General features: G+C 34.9%; 1 protein-coding gene across 2 annotated transcripts in view; it reads left to right on the plus strand.

The window, feature by feature from the left end:
- The first annotated feature begins 1,702 nt into the window (after positions 1-1,702).
- The window catches only part of LOC128231556 (protein UBASH3A homolog), a 30,039-nt gene continuing 16,597 nt past the window's right edge, over positions 1,703-15,144 (plus strand). Inside the window, exons 1-5 of one of the 2 annotated variants that reach the window (XM_052944550.1) lie at positions 1,703-2,197; positions 2,447-2,509; positions 7,040-7,153; positions 12,116-12,169; positions 13,752-13,938. In XM_052944550.1, coding sequence (XP_052800510.1) covers positions 7,044-7,153; positions 12,116-12,169; positions 13,752-13,938 — 351 coding nt within the window. In that variant the 5' untranslated portion in view covers positions 1,703-2,197; positions 2,447-2,509; positions 7,040-7,043. Of the gene's footprint in view, positions 2,198-2,446; positions 2,510-4,832; positions 5,042-7,039; positions 7,154-12,115; positions 12,170-13,751; positions 13,939-15,144 lie in introns of those variants that run through there. The other variant, XM_052944549.1, reaches the window with a different exon arrangement.

Below are 15,144 nucleotides of genomic sequence, written 5' to 3' on the forward strand. Positions count from 1 at the left end.
ACATTGTACTCTATTACCAGCATGAGGTGACATTGTACTCTATTACCAGCATGAGGCAACATTGTATTCTATTACCAGCATGAGGCGACATTGTATTCTATTACCAGCATGAGGTGACATTGTACTCTATTACCAGCATGAGGCAACATTGTACTCTATTACCAGCATGAGGCAACATTGTACTCTATTACCAGCATGAGGCGACATTGTACTCTATTACCAGCATGAGGCGACATTGTACTCTATTACCAGCATGAGGCGACATTGTACTCTATTACCAGCATGAGGCGACATTGTACTCTATTACCAGCATGTGGCGACATTGTACTCTATTACCAGCATGAGGCGACATTGTATTCCATTACCAGCATGAGGCGACATTGTATTCTATTACCAGCATGAAGCGATAGTTTATTCTATTACCAGCATGAGGTGACATTGTACTCTATTACCAGCATGAGGCAACAATGTACTCTATTACCAGCATGAGGCGACATTTTACTCTGTTACCAGCATGAGGCAACAGTGTACTCTATTACCAGCATGAGGCGACATTGTATTCTATTACCAGCATGAGGCGACATTGTACTCTATTACCAGCATGAAGCGATAGTTTATTCTATTACCAGCATGAGGCGACATTGTACTCTATTACCAGCAAGAGGCGACATTGTACTCTATTACCAACATGAGGCAACAACGTCTTCTATTACCTACATTCGGCAACATTGACCTTTACTACCAAAATTAGGGGACATTGTACTCTTTTACTAGCATAATGCCACAGTGTATTATATTACCAGCATTAGGCAACATTGTTTTCTATTACCAACATTAAGCGACAGTGTACTCCATTACCAACATTAGGCGACATTGTACTCTAGTACCAGCAACAGGCAGCATTGTACTCTAGTACCAGCAACAGGCAGCATAGTACTCTAGTAACAGCAACAGGCAGCATTGTACTTTTTTACCAGCATGAAGCGACATTGTATTCTATAACCAGCATGAGGCGACAGTGTATTCTATTACCAGCATGAGGCGACAGTGTATTCCATAACCAGCATGAAGCGACAGTGTATTCTATAACCAGCATGAGGCGACAGTGTATTCTATTACCAGCATGAGGCGACAGTGTATTCTATTACCAGCATGAGGTGACCGTGTTTTCTATTACCAGCATGAGGTGACCGTGTTTTCCATTTCTAGCATTAAGCGACAATGTATTCCATTGCCATCATTAGGCTACATTTTTCTTTACTACCAACATAAGGCGAGATTGTACTTTACTACCAACAAGAGGCGACATTTTACTCTATAACAAACAATAGGCGACATTGTAAACACACATGTATTATATTACCAGCATGATGTGACATTGTACTCTTTTACCCAATTAAGGCATCTTTGCAAAATAAAATTCAAAGACTACTTTGCATTTCATTACTACCATAGATTTGTAACGTGGGGTGTCAATCAAGGCCAACATATCCCTTCAGAGAAAAGCCTGCTTAATCCTGAAGGGGTTCATTGGTCTTTATATACAGTAAATTCTCAATCAACACGGAGCCCGGATTTTGCTAAATTGCATATTACCAACCAAGTAAACATACGTACTATCAACGTACTTCCGTCTATAACGGAATGTTATACTATAAACGCACATCCGCTACGTTCTTGTTTGAGGGATTTAGTTTTAGGTTATACTGAAATCTGCTCGAATGTTAGAAATCAATACCAAGGACGTATTAATTTAGCATCTCAGTGAAATGTTCAACTTGGTGCATAACTACTGTTCTGAATTTAAAGAAAACTAGTAATGCTTTTACAGCAGAAATATGAAAATTAGCATGGAATATGTTGCGTATTTCAAATATTTATAAACAAAAAATCGAAAACTTTTTCACAAAGAAGCTTTATGAATCTGGCTCCATGTGTCTATTTTGAGCGGTTACGAGGTTGGTCGAACTTATAACCACTTGAGTCGTGCATCGGTCAATAGATCTTCTCGGTCACTCTCCACGGACTTTAATTTTCCATGCCGAGTATAGTTGACATATTTGTCCTCGTTACCTTCCAGCTCAACCGAGGGCCAGCAGATGACAACCTCGACACCGAGGTCAATTTGGCTGACAAAAAAACGTTCGGATATCATCCAAGAGCGGATACAGAAGCTCAAGAAATACGATGAGAGAAAGTAAAATTTATACGTGTATTTGTGAACTACCAATTCCTATAATTGTCTGAAAACCTTTTGTTTTAAGTATCGACAGAAACGAAAGGAGTGCCTTGACCGAATGTATTGTACATGAATCAACAATTTTCGTCCACTAGTGTTTCATTTACGCGACGTTTTTCTCATTATTCATTACCCAATCCCCGAATCAGAACAAAGGGCCACACTCCAGCTAAAATACTAAATCTTGTCACCGGTTACTGTTTTCAGGCAAGCCGTTGACGAGCGATGAGCCGAGTTGAAAAGGAAAATTGAGGAACACTTGATAAAGAAGTATGATTTGGCGGAAAACAACGTCCGAGCTCTTCTACGCTTAGAGGCCACGCCCACCCGCCCATGCCTGATGTGAAAGATATCAACAATAGCGTCAAACATCTTAAACACTAATTTAAAATAAAAAGAAGAAAAAAAGTAACCATTATAAACCGAATATCATTGATGACTTGAGGAAAATAAATGTCATATTTACTTATAACAAGGGAGGAAGCGGGGTAAATTCGAGGGGGCGGGGTAAATTGGAAGGGGAACAATTGAATGGGTCTGTTATTTCATGATCTTTTTAAGAAGGGGGTGAACTTTTCTGTACTTAAATTATTTCCCTGTTATTTTCTTCTTAGTAAAATATAGGTAGAAAGAGGGCGAATATATGGGCGGGGAGGGGCGGGGGCAGTTTCAATATATTTGTCCGTCCGGGGGTTCGATGTGAGCGCGCCTAATAAAGAAGGGGGTTGTTTTAATATAAGTTTACTGATAGGGATATCCTGGGGGTATTTTGATATTTTAGGAGGGAGAGGGCTATTATATTCATTAATTTCTGACCAAGCACTCGAAACTCTTGATCTCGCGGTCGGGGTCGCCGATCTGTCAGCCAGCAGACGGCCACTACGAACCGGCCGCTTGGCTCGGAGCTTCGGGGTTTTGGCATCTGGATGAAGCACTTACATAATACAGTCATTCTATAGTGAGTGGGGAGGTGTTTTTAGATTGGGTTTTATTGGAGCCCATTCGGGAAGGGGGTGGGGTGGTGGTAGTGGTTTGTTTATGGGGAGGATGGGGTCATGTCGGATGGAGGGGCAGTTACATTAAGGAAGGGTATGCTAGTCTTGAGCGGGATGGGTGGTTCGGTGGGTTGGCTGTCTTTTCTTGGTCTTAAGAAATTTATTTAGGAAGGGGTGGAGGCCTTTTGTTCTTTTGGGTTACAATTTTTTTAGACATTGCATTTTACTCAGTCTTTAATTCGCATTTTCTTCTCGTATATTATTACATATTGATACAATTTCAGTTTATTTTCTTTCTCTCGATCCTTTATAATATGTCCTTCACTGATGGCGGGCGTGGGTGAGGAGGAAAAAACCAGCAAAATTTGAAGAAAAATAACTACAAAACAACAACAATCAAACTTGTTTTCTTTCAAGTAAAAGAAAGAATTAAACAACAGAAACAAAAACATATAAACATACATCATTATCCCTTATTCTCGGTATTGTAAGAAATATATAGTATTGAAAATAAACTTAAAGTAAGTCATAAGTGGCAATATCGGTCAGTGATGGTGAAAAACGCTTATTTATTTACATTATACACTTGATTTTATCGCGATAGTTCAACAAGATTTTTGAAAGATGATATAGCTTCGTATTTATGTTTGAGCTGTCAAGCATAAGGTAATGCACCAGTCATTTGTAACCACGCCCCCCCCCCCCCCCCAGGTCCGAAGAATAGCGGAGACTTTGACTTTCGGTCCAGCCAACCCCGGCTAAAATCCCTGTCCTGCGGGGACGAACAGATGGTAAAATCTCCGCAAATGCCCCCGCACCCCAGGGACCCTAGGTAAGGTACGTTCCCCGCTATATTTAAAGCGAAGACAAAACCACCGCATTCACGCGGCACTGCGGGGCCACCTGAAAGGTAAAAACACGGCCCATTTCCCCGGCTGTACTCGTTTACCAGAACACGACGAAAGTGTACTCGTTTACCAGAATAAAGTATGTGATGTTTTAAGTAAATTCCTCAAAATCTTTTCAATAAGTGCCTAGGACAAACCATAAATATTAAAGTTAAAGGCGGGGGAGGTACATTCTAAAAGAGCAGGGGCTGGTTCAGGATTTCGCGATAGATGGGCCACGGTTTGGGAGAGCAACTATGATAGTACGCCTCTGCCCAACGAACAATTCACGGTTGTAATGGGTAAATTGGGGCTTGAAGTCGTCTCCAAGCAAAGACTGAGCCATACTTTTTTGAAATAATGCATTCAAGTGCATACTTTCATATTGTTTTCTCGAATACATAGTAAACTTGGACAATTTTAGAGGGGGCGCTCACCGGATGCGCCACCGTCTAAAACCGCTAATGAAGACCGCTGTTTTCTGTGGCCACTCCTAGCATTTACAAAGTAAGAAAAAGATGTACACCGAGCATGGAGAAAAGAATACCGAGTTTAATGAATATAAATAGCAAAAACATATATTATACTCAATGCGCGAACGATATCTGAATTATGCATAAACAATCAATGCGCACATATTCATAAACAAGTGCGTTGATGTAATGACTTTATTCCGGCACTAATAAAATGCAGGACATATTTTTTTCTCTCCATAACATTGCGGAATTACAATTTGTTGCGCACTTGTATTTGAGATCCTGTTTTGAGCTTAGACGGGAAATGACATGATGTCGTTACTTTATGTTCGGTTGAAAAATGGATATGTAATTTAGTTAAAGGATAATTTCAAAATAGTTGAAAATGGATAAAATAAAATCATCGGTCAATTCCAAATGGGGTGATCTCATTGAAAAGATAAGGTACATTTGAAAACTTAATGATGCACTCTTACTCCCAAAAAAGATTTACCACAATTAATAATATTGTTTTAATATTCCAAAAAAGATGAATTAATGTTGAAATCAATGTTTCTAAAGAAGGATACTGAGTTTAATTTGAAAGAAATGAGCATAAAACACGGTATTTCTACCTTATGAGACTGTAGCAGAATACAGCAAATCTTTTAGCATTAACCAATCATTTAATATGTTTTGTGGTTTCTGATATTAAATACGTACACGGTTACAATCTTGTTATCAGTCATTAATATTTTCCATAAATGCATTATTTAATAAGTAGTTAAAGATTTATCAGTCAAAATTGATGTTTGTTATACATGTGTATGTATTGATTTTGAATAAGAGTGTCACTTTAGTGATCGAAGTGAGTGAACTTTTTTAAATGGCGGCTTATTAATAAAACAAACAACAAGTAAAACAATTACTCGTAAAATAACTAGGTTAACCATAAACTTGAGTGGATCATGATACAAAGTGAAGTGTTATAGCCAAAATAATTTTACGAAAACATATTTTTACAAGTACACTTCTCTCTGTTCGTCATCATTTCAAATTTGTACACATTTATGCATTATAACATAGAATTGAGCATTATTTTTTCATTCATTGTCATATTATTATAATGTTAGTACCATGCTATGCTGATATTCATCACTCAACAAGCCGTTATAACATATATATAATGAACGGTGATTTATTACAATATTAAAAATTCGCCCTATTTCTACTGGTAATTTGTGACTCATAGTTATGAAAATCTTTGAACTAAATTAATTAATTAAGAATGGCATTGATTATGTTTTGTAAAAACTGATCATTAATCCAGGATTTTTACAAAGATTTAAAATGATGTACATGTATGTATATGTATACTGACAACTTTTGAGATGTGAAGTATTCCAAGACTATCAAGTGAGGATTTAATATACTCAATCCAAGAACAATTAACAGAGCCAGCATTAGACATGTAATTACTTACTTATTTTGTTATCTTTGGCATCAAAATCATTCTCCAAAGGTATACGTTTTTTTACGCTTGACAGATATTTATGTAATGCAATCGCCGGTGTCAGTAAACCTAGCTCACCAACAATCATACAATTCGGTGAACTCGGGATTAGTTTAATACATTTATAGAGGTGTTTTGTTTTCCTTTGTTATAGTGTGCGTGTGTTCAATGTTCACTAATGTGATTTAATAAATAAGGAACATAAGTGTGCTCTAACTATTTATTATGAACTACGCTAAGCATTGTACACCAACAGACCAGGAATACTCAGCATACAAAGAGATAAAGATATAAAGTATAGTCTGTTTCTAGAATCTGCAACAGAGGTGCAATTCAAATTGTTCAATAATCTAAATATTTTCAATACCCCACTCTTCACACCCATATGATAAAAAATTGGTTATATCATAATATATGTGCTCTTGAACATTAAAAGTTCATTCACTTTTTGGCAATACGTTTTACTTAATTGATCAACAGCATTACTACTGAACTACTACTTTTTCTGATTATATATTTCCGCAATGTTATGGAATAATTCTTACTTAAAACTAATTGTATAATGCACACTATGTTTTGGAAATAATGCCTGTTGCCCACTGGACGTGCGATTAAAGCCAAAGGGGGTTGTCAAGGTGCCAGGACCATATATATATATAAGGGTGGTCACATTTTTTTTCGGTCTGGACCTAGTTTTGGTCACAACTGAACCTAATATAGAGTCCTGGCACCGCGACAACCCCCTTTGATTAAAGCAGTCGAATATCCATTCGGAACTCCTCCTTGTTTTCGATAAAATGGCCGAGGAGCTCCGAATGTCGAATATCAGACCTTTCCGTGAGATTTTCTTTGGGATAAAAGCGATAATCGCTACTCTTCAAAAGAAGAACATTAAACTGTCATCATTTGCTTCCTAGTTGTTTAATAATAATATTCTTTAAAACACCCAGAAAAATGGATAGAACTCCTCCACCACGAAGACGGCAATCAAGTACAATACGAAGGGAGGATATCAAGTCATCAAAAGATATCTTACAACAGATGGGATTTTCAAAATCAAGGGCGTAAGTTTTCTTCATTTTTTGATCGAATTTCGTTATTTATTAAATTAATTCCTATTTTTAATCACGTTTTCAAGAGAAAATCCATCTTCAAAATACTCCAATAATTTGATGATACACGTCATTCGTAGCAGGAATAAATTTTCACAGACAATACATTTTATTTGATGCATCAATGAATTCAAAGTTGCTGTGGTACCTGCAATGGTACATAAATGTATAATAGAATTATCTGATGTACATGTGTAGTGAGGTCCTGATAAAAGCTACAACAAACTACTAAGAGCTTCCTAGAACGACTTAGAGCTACAAAGAACAACTAAAAGATACTTAAAAAGCACTTTGAAATGTAAGCTTGTTATGAAATAAATTATTATGACAATACTATAATTTAGAAAGGAAGTTAATTCATCAGGCAACTCAAATAGCCCGTTTATTCATTATGGATTTCACTCAGTCACTTACCCATATCATCTTACTTATAATTTAGAACTGACAAAAACAGAACTTGCTAAAACTAACTATAATTTATGTCATGACATCTGTTAAAACACAATAAACTTCCAAAGAAAATTCATCGCTGAATCAGTTTTGTCCGAAATTATAGTCACTCTTCCATGACGCTATGTCAATTAATTTTACATGACCAAGTGTATTAATCATTTCAATCCATACAACGTTTATAAAAATAACATACCATTAAAAAAGATTGATAAATGATTCGTTCATTTGGAAATATTGTTTGAATCTAGTATTTGATGAAAATTGCTCAAAACAATCAATTTATTTTTGGGTCATAGGTCTCTGAAGTCAGCTGTGAGCCTATTTTGGTAAACACGGATGTACAATTAATATGGCGGCGGCATGTTTTTTGCTTTTACGACCTCAGCCATGTGACCTATGAACTTTGAACCGACATGCGATTGTCATTTTTATTCAAAATAAAATGTAAAACCATCATTTTATAGGAAAATGTTAATAGTTTTTGAAGTTATTTGCTGCTTAGTGATATTTTTTGCAGAAAATGAGGCCAACTTTGATGATCTGCAGGTGTGTTATTTCTTGCGTAGAAAAAAAGCAGCAAACAACATTAAACAGCTTATTATTTTCTCTGATTGGTCAATATCAAATTAATTCCCATACATAAACAAAGGAAATTAGGCTTTTATTATTAGCATTTGAATTTGAAAACACCCGTGTCCGTGACCAGGAACTTTAGGCAGCCATTTAAATAACCAATACACAACTGCTTTATCAATTTATATTTGTCAAGCTTAAAATTAAAGTACTAGTTATAAACTTTGCATCATTAGAAATGTAATTTTAATACCTTTTTAGATTTTATGATATTTTATATGTAGAAAATATTTTGTCGCCATTTTTGGCCAGTTATTCTGATTGGGATTCCGGATTAAGGCATATTATACAAAAATATATCTATAAAAAAAGCATTAAAACAAGATTAATTAATCTTATATGTTATTTGATATTATTACCTTACACGAAAATCCAACTTATCCAACAAACAATTATGATTTTAAGGTTTGTTTTATTCCTTTCTGTCAAAACATAACAGTATATAATATATATAAACATGAAGGGCATATACAGTTCACATATGTGGGACCTATGCAAAACTTTTGTCATTAGTAGCTTTTGTTTAATGAATTCAATGTAAGAGGTGAAACCTGTTTTTTTATGGATTTAATGCCTATTTTGTGAAATTACTTTTGCAGTTACATGGTTCAACATAAAAATAACAATTTTATAATCCATTTAAAGCATGAAATACTTAACTAATTACAGTTTCAATACTTTTTTAAAACTTACCCTGTTTTTTCACAAGCCTATGTAGATGTTTAGGGAGTAGAAGAATCCAGTTTTGAACATCTATTAAAGATGCACTTTTACTCCCAGATAAGATTTACCACAACTAATAATATTGCTTTAATATACCAAAAAAAATGAATAAATGTCGAAAAACAATGGTTCTTATGAAGTGACGTTTAATTTGAAAGAAATGAGCATAAAACACGGTGTTTCAACCTTATGATACTATAGTAGACCACAGTAAATCTTTTAGCATTCACCAATCATTTAATATTTTTGCGCTTTCCGCTATTAAATACTCGGTTACAATCTTGTTTTTGTATTGTTCCTGGAATCATGTAGTCCGGAGCCCGGACAATAAACATTTCGGTTTTAGTGAAATTTATGAAGTATTTGATTTTCGCTTTATCGCTATTACTTCTTTAGAATGATTTCGTGTATTTAATACTTATGTTATGGTTTTAGTGTTAAATGTCTAAATTTAGCTAGTAAATCATAAATTGATACGAAAGAAGTTATATTCTTAATAGTTTTCTACTTTTTCTAAAGATTGATAAACTTGACACCCCTACTCTGTAATGTAAGTTATATATAATGGTTTCGTCATAGGGTTTGTTAAAATGGATAATTCCGTTTTGTCACATGATTTTAAGGTATATATAAGAAGCGAAAGGCATAGAAATAGTCAGTTCGTGTCTCGACGCTGATTGGAGAACATCACGTTAATATATAGGGAAGCCTTAAAGTATCTTTTTGTACTGTTGAGGGCGGGTTCTGAACTATTGGAGGCTAGGAGAACTAAAGTGAAGCATTGCGCTACAGCTTCTAGTTTCTAGGTTCGGACATCCGTGGGGTTTCTTTTTGGCCTCTTAGTAAGCCTGGATCATTGCGATACAGACGGAACAGGGTCAATGGTTTGATTCCCCGTAAAAGCTATACACTTAGGACTGCAGGTTTTGCTGATATATTGTGATTGGTTTATAAGCGTTTTGTATGCTGGTCCTGTTTGAAGTAATAGAGTATGTGTTGTAGTGTCTCTGTTTGTGCGTTCTTTGTTTTGGGATAATTAAACATTGATTCTTGAATCATAATAATTATTTCTCCAATCATTGGTTTTGTAAGCAATCATTGTTAATCACGTGTATATATTACTGATTTCATATTTAATTTTTGGGACAATGCAGTCCGAGAATAGGTTTATAGTTTAATTTAAGGTAGCATGTCCGAGCTAGCTAGGGAAGAAACGTTACATTATCAGTAATTAATGTTTTCCATAAATGCATTATCTAATTAAATAAGTAGTTAAAGGTTTATCAGTTAAAATTGATGTTTGTTATACATGTGTATGTAATGATTTTGTATAAGAGTGTCACTTTAATTTGGGCTTGATAAATAAATAATGATGGGCAATCGACTGGATTTTCATTTATATTGATTGAACTGCCAGACAGACTAAATAATGAATAGGATAAATCGATAATATATATCAAAAACTTTTAAAGAATACATTTTGTGTCATTTCACATCTAGTTTGTATGTACTGGTAAATAAAATCACACTTATTTTATTGCTGAAGAATAAAATGAAATAAAGAAGTGAATTATTTATGTAATTATCAACAAAACAATGAAATATTATTACATATTGTATAATTGATGTTGGAAAAATGCTTTTCGACAATCATTGACTTTCAGCCTGCGAAGACAAAAATCAACTATTGCCAAAAATCGGCCCACAAATACTTAATCATATCAACATACATGTAAAAAATAATTTTAATTCAAAGGATCAGTTAAATTAAAGGATCTGGTATGACAAAAATTGTAAATGGCGTGCAAAATTGCAGAATATTTTATTATATTGCTAAGACTTTGTGTGTCTATATAATTAAAGAGGTCAATGAGTTTGAGTGTTAAAATTAATATGATTTCATCAGGTTATGATCTTTTTATTGATTATGACTTCGAGACTTCAGTACTTGTAAAGTGATGCAACTCTGCTTTATTACTAATGCTATTTTTTTTAGTCAGTTTTTGTGCGCAATAGCTTAATAAGGATGTTTGTACCGCCATGGAGATAAAAGCCTGTTCTATCTGTCATATTGAGCATGAATGCCCGATCCTTAATTTACAACCTCCACTACACATGTTTAAACACTTTACACAGGTTTCAGTTTCAGGTGATTGGTACTCAATCAAATTGTATGTTTTACCAATGGCTGTGTTTTTCTAGTTCAAGTTTATGTTTCAGGGTACATATGATTTGATTTTTTTTGCAAGAGTTTTATTTAGGACCTTATTTGCTCACCTTTGCTCAGACCACCATGGTTGTAATGAAAATAATCTTGGTTGTATGACATTGTATCATTGATCAATGTTGTCCACTTATCTGATCTGAATGTAACAGGTAGCAAATCTCACACTCAAAAATCATTTTAAATGATTCGCTCATGTTTTTTGGACCGAAATTATTGCCTTAAAATAAATCTTATCATATGTTGGGTAGGACTAAAACCATAAGGGAATTAGCAGTTGGCAACTGAATTGTAAGCACGGGTCCAGAGTTCAATCCTCCAAATTCTTATGTGCTTAAAAGATACATTTAGATGAAATTACAATATACAAGAATCCTTAATTAAAGCGGGTATACATATGATAACAAGAAACATTAGCTATTTTTCAACATACCTTAGACTTAGAATTAGATATACAAGATGATGAACATACAAACACACCATGAAAAATGTTCCAGTCATTTAATATTATCATGGCATTACAGTGATTTGTTTGATGCAATTTAATGCCTTCAAATGCTGTTTCCCTTTGCATAAAATGTCCATTTTCCTCCAAAATATTATGATATTTTTTTAATTTGATAAACGCAGATTACGTTAATTAATTTCTTGTAAAATAAACAAAAAATTGACAAGACGAACTGTTTCACAGCATAATGTATGCATTTAAATTTCGAAACATTTATACTTGCCATGATATTAGATATTTTGACTTGATTTGTATTTTTACCAAAGTAAACTTTTTCCCAATTTGCAAGGCACAGGTGGTACAAATAATTAAAAAAAATCACTGTATTACAAGTTATCAGTTTATTATAATAATATTTTACTTGTTCTTTCAGAGAAAAAGCTTTGGCAGCAACAGGAGACAGAGATCTGCAACTGGCCTCTGATTGGTAATGCTAACATATGATTTCTATCCATTCATTCCTGATGTTTGGGGAAATGAACTAAACCAGGGTACAACCCTGAAAGCAAAACTCCCCCTTTGGTTTCAAATTTTTTGTTTAAGCAGTCACACTTTGGGATGTGACTGTGCAGTGTTAAGCCGTAATGTGGCTACCAGTATTATAGGACGCGGGCAGACCTTTTTAAACTCAACAACAAGCCTGAATGCACAAACATTGTACATTCTGGGCAGTAGGCTAAATACTCAACTTTTTTTAATCCCTTTATTTAAAAGAAACGTAAGATATCTGAAAAACTTTTCAATTGACTTGAAGGAAGTAGGTATATAGAGAATACATATGGGCTCTTGTTTTATACGTATAACTTATAATTATATATCATAAAAATGATTAAGTCCACTCTGACATGAGTCATTTATATAATATTTTGTTGAAATAACATTGAAACATTATGAATTTAGAATGTAAATGCAACTTTAACTGTATTTTCTTGTACCAAATACATCTAAAAATAGATCCTTTTGATATTAAACTGAAATTGAAAACCCCCATTTCTAAACTCGATGGGATTTGGCCAATTTTGAATAAGACTTTTTCTTTCGTGATACTTCATACAATTTCATCGAATAAGTATCTTTTTACATAATTATTTATGGCTGCCTTTAAGAAGTGACTAACTACTATGTCTCATATATTGAATTGTTTGTATTTGTCATTGTCACTGTAATGCTAATTTCACGGTCTAGTTCATTGTTCATGTTAATTACTAATGTTTTGGTTTCTCACATGAAGTCAGTGGTCTGATAATAAAAAAACATGATTCTTTTTGTATGACATGTACATGTATAATAGGATGTAAATAGAAAACAGAAGGACACACTTCCTATGTAATTTATTAAAGAATACCACTGTATTATAAGATAACTTCCTTGATATAATGTTTCAGTATTGGGTGTTAAATCATCATGACTTCCTGTTAGAAATCCTGTTAAAGACTATTTAAAGTTTGATTCGTGATTCACTGCATAGTATATCAAATAAAAAAAATAGCATAATACTTGATGAGGCCACTGAATGATAAATAATGAGTGTGTTATAGAGACTAGACACCAGATGATACAATTGCAAGAAAAAACCCTTATTATAAAAAAATAACATAAAATTGATATCGTTATGTATAACTCAATGGATCTTACTTACTGATGTATATCACATCGCTTATGTCTCATGTAAAAAAAAATTACATGTAAAAACCAGTAAATTTAAAATAACGTCGGTATATATATCTGTACTAATCATGTGACTTTCACATGCTAAATATACTCACTATAAATTGGGAAACCATTATGCGCTATTTTTGAACAGGTAAACTCAGCTGAGACAGCCAGGAAATATTCTTTTACTCATGTAAATTGATCTATTTTCGGCCTCATACTAGCTCATATTGACAATACTAGGCTTGTTTTGAGAAAATACTGTATTTGCCAATTTAGGGACCAACTGGTGTCTAGTCCCTTTAATTGAGCATTTCTTACCATCATTTTGCATTGTTTCTATTCATTTTTATCAGGCTGTTATCTCATGTCAACGACCCTGAGCTGGACGTTTCTGCCCCCAGACAGTACATCCTATATCTGTGTCCTGTTGGCCCACTGCAGGAGCAGTTGATGACCTTTTGGGAGAGGTCACAGAAACTATGTGGTTGGAACGGCGCACATACCTACTTCCCACACATAACCTTGTGTCCATTCTTTACTGTAAGTGTATCAATCAGAGACTTTATTTGTCCGTGGATTTGCAGATTTTTGTGGATCTAATGGGACAAAAAAATAATGGCTGCTTTGGGTTTTAACATATTTGTTGTAGGTATTGACACCAGAGTTTGCTTCAAATTCAAGTCAGGAGAGCCCTAAAAAGAGTTTCTAAATATCACGTTTTTTTTTCTGTAGCAGGGCGCTTAGCCCCCTTTAACCCCTTAGGAGACCTTAGAATCGCCATCCAAACCCATCACTGAAATGGTTTTAGCCATTCGGCTGCCACGTCAATCACATCTCTGTCAACATGGTGCTTCACCCCTTTGATCCCCATTAGGGGCCTTAAGTGCCCCCCACCTTATCACTGAAATGGTTTCAGCCTTTCAGCTACCAGGTCAATCAAATCACTGGTCTAAAGTTATAAGCAGTGTGTGTACAATTTTATTGTTATAAACACAAGTTATATATACCTTGTGTTTATAACAATAAAATTGTACACACACTGCTTATAACTTTAGACCAGTGTGATGAGGCCCTGACAAAACATATTGACAAGTATGCCCTGACAAGTATGCCCTGACAAGTATGCCCTGATTTTAAATATTTGAATCATTGGTGGGTGAAATACAGCCAATCCATGAGTCTTTCCTTGTTCCTTGTTATACCCCCACTAACGAAGTTTGAGGGGGTATATAGGAGTGAGCTTGTCAGTCGGTCGGTCGGTCGGTAGGTCGGTCGGTCGGTCTCTCTGTCGGTCGGTCGGTCTGTCTGTCGGTTTTCATGGTTTCCGGACGATAACTCATGAAAGGCTAGACACATTTAAAAAAATTTTGGTACACAGGTGTAACATCAGAAGATACAGGTCAAGTTTGATATTGGGGCTTGTGGGGCCAAGGTCAAGGTCACTGTTACTAAAATAGAAAAACGGTTTCCAGACGATAACTCATGAAAGGCTTGACAGATTTAAAAAAATTTGGTACACAGGTGTAACATCAGAAGATACAGGTCAAGTTAGATATTTGGGCTGGTGGGGCCAAGGTCAAGGTCACTGTTACTAAAAAAAGAAAAACGGTTTCCGGACGATAACTCATGAAAGGCTAAACGGATTTGAACAATTTTTGGTACACAGGTGTAACATCAGAAGGTACAGATCAAGTTAGTGAGCTTGTTCGTCGGTCTGTCGGTCGGTCGGTCGGTTTTCATGGTTAC

The sequence above is a fragment of the Mya arenaria genome, chromosome 4 (assembly GCF_026914265.1).
Source record: "Mya arenaria isolate MELC-2E11 chromosome 4, ASM2691426v1".
Classification (NCBI taxonomy): Eukaryota; Metazoa; Mollusca; class Bivalvia; order Myida; family Myidae; genus Mya; species Mya arenaria.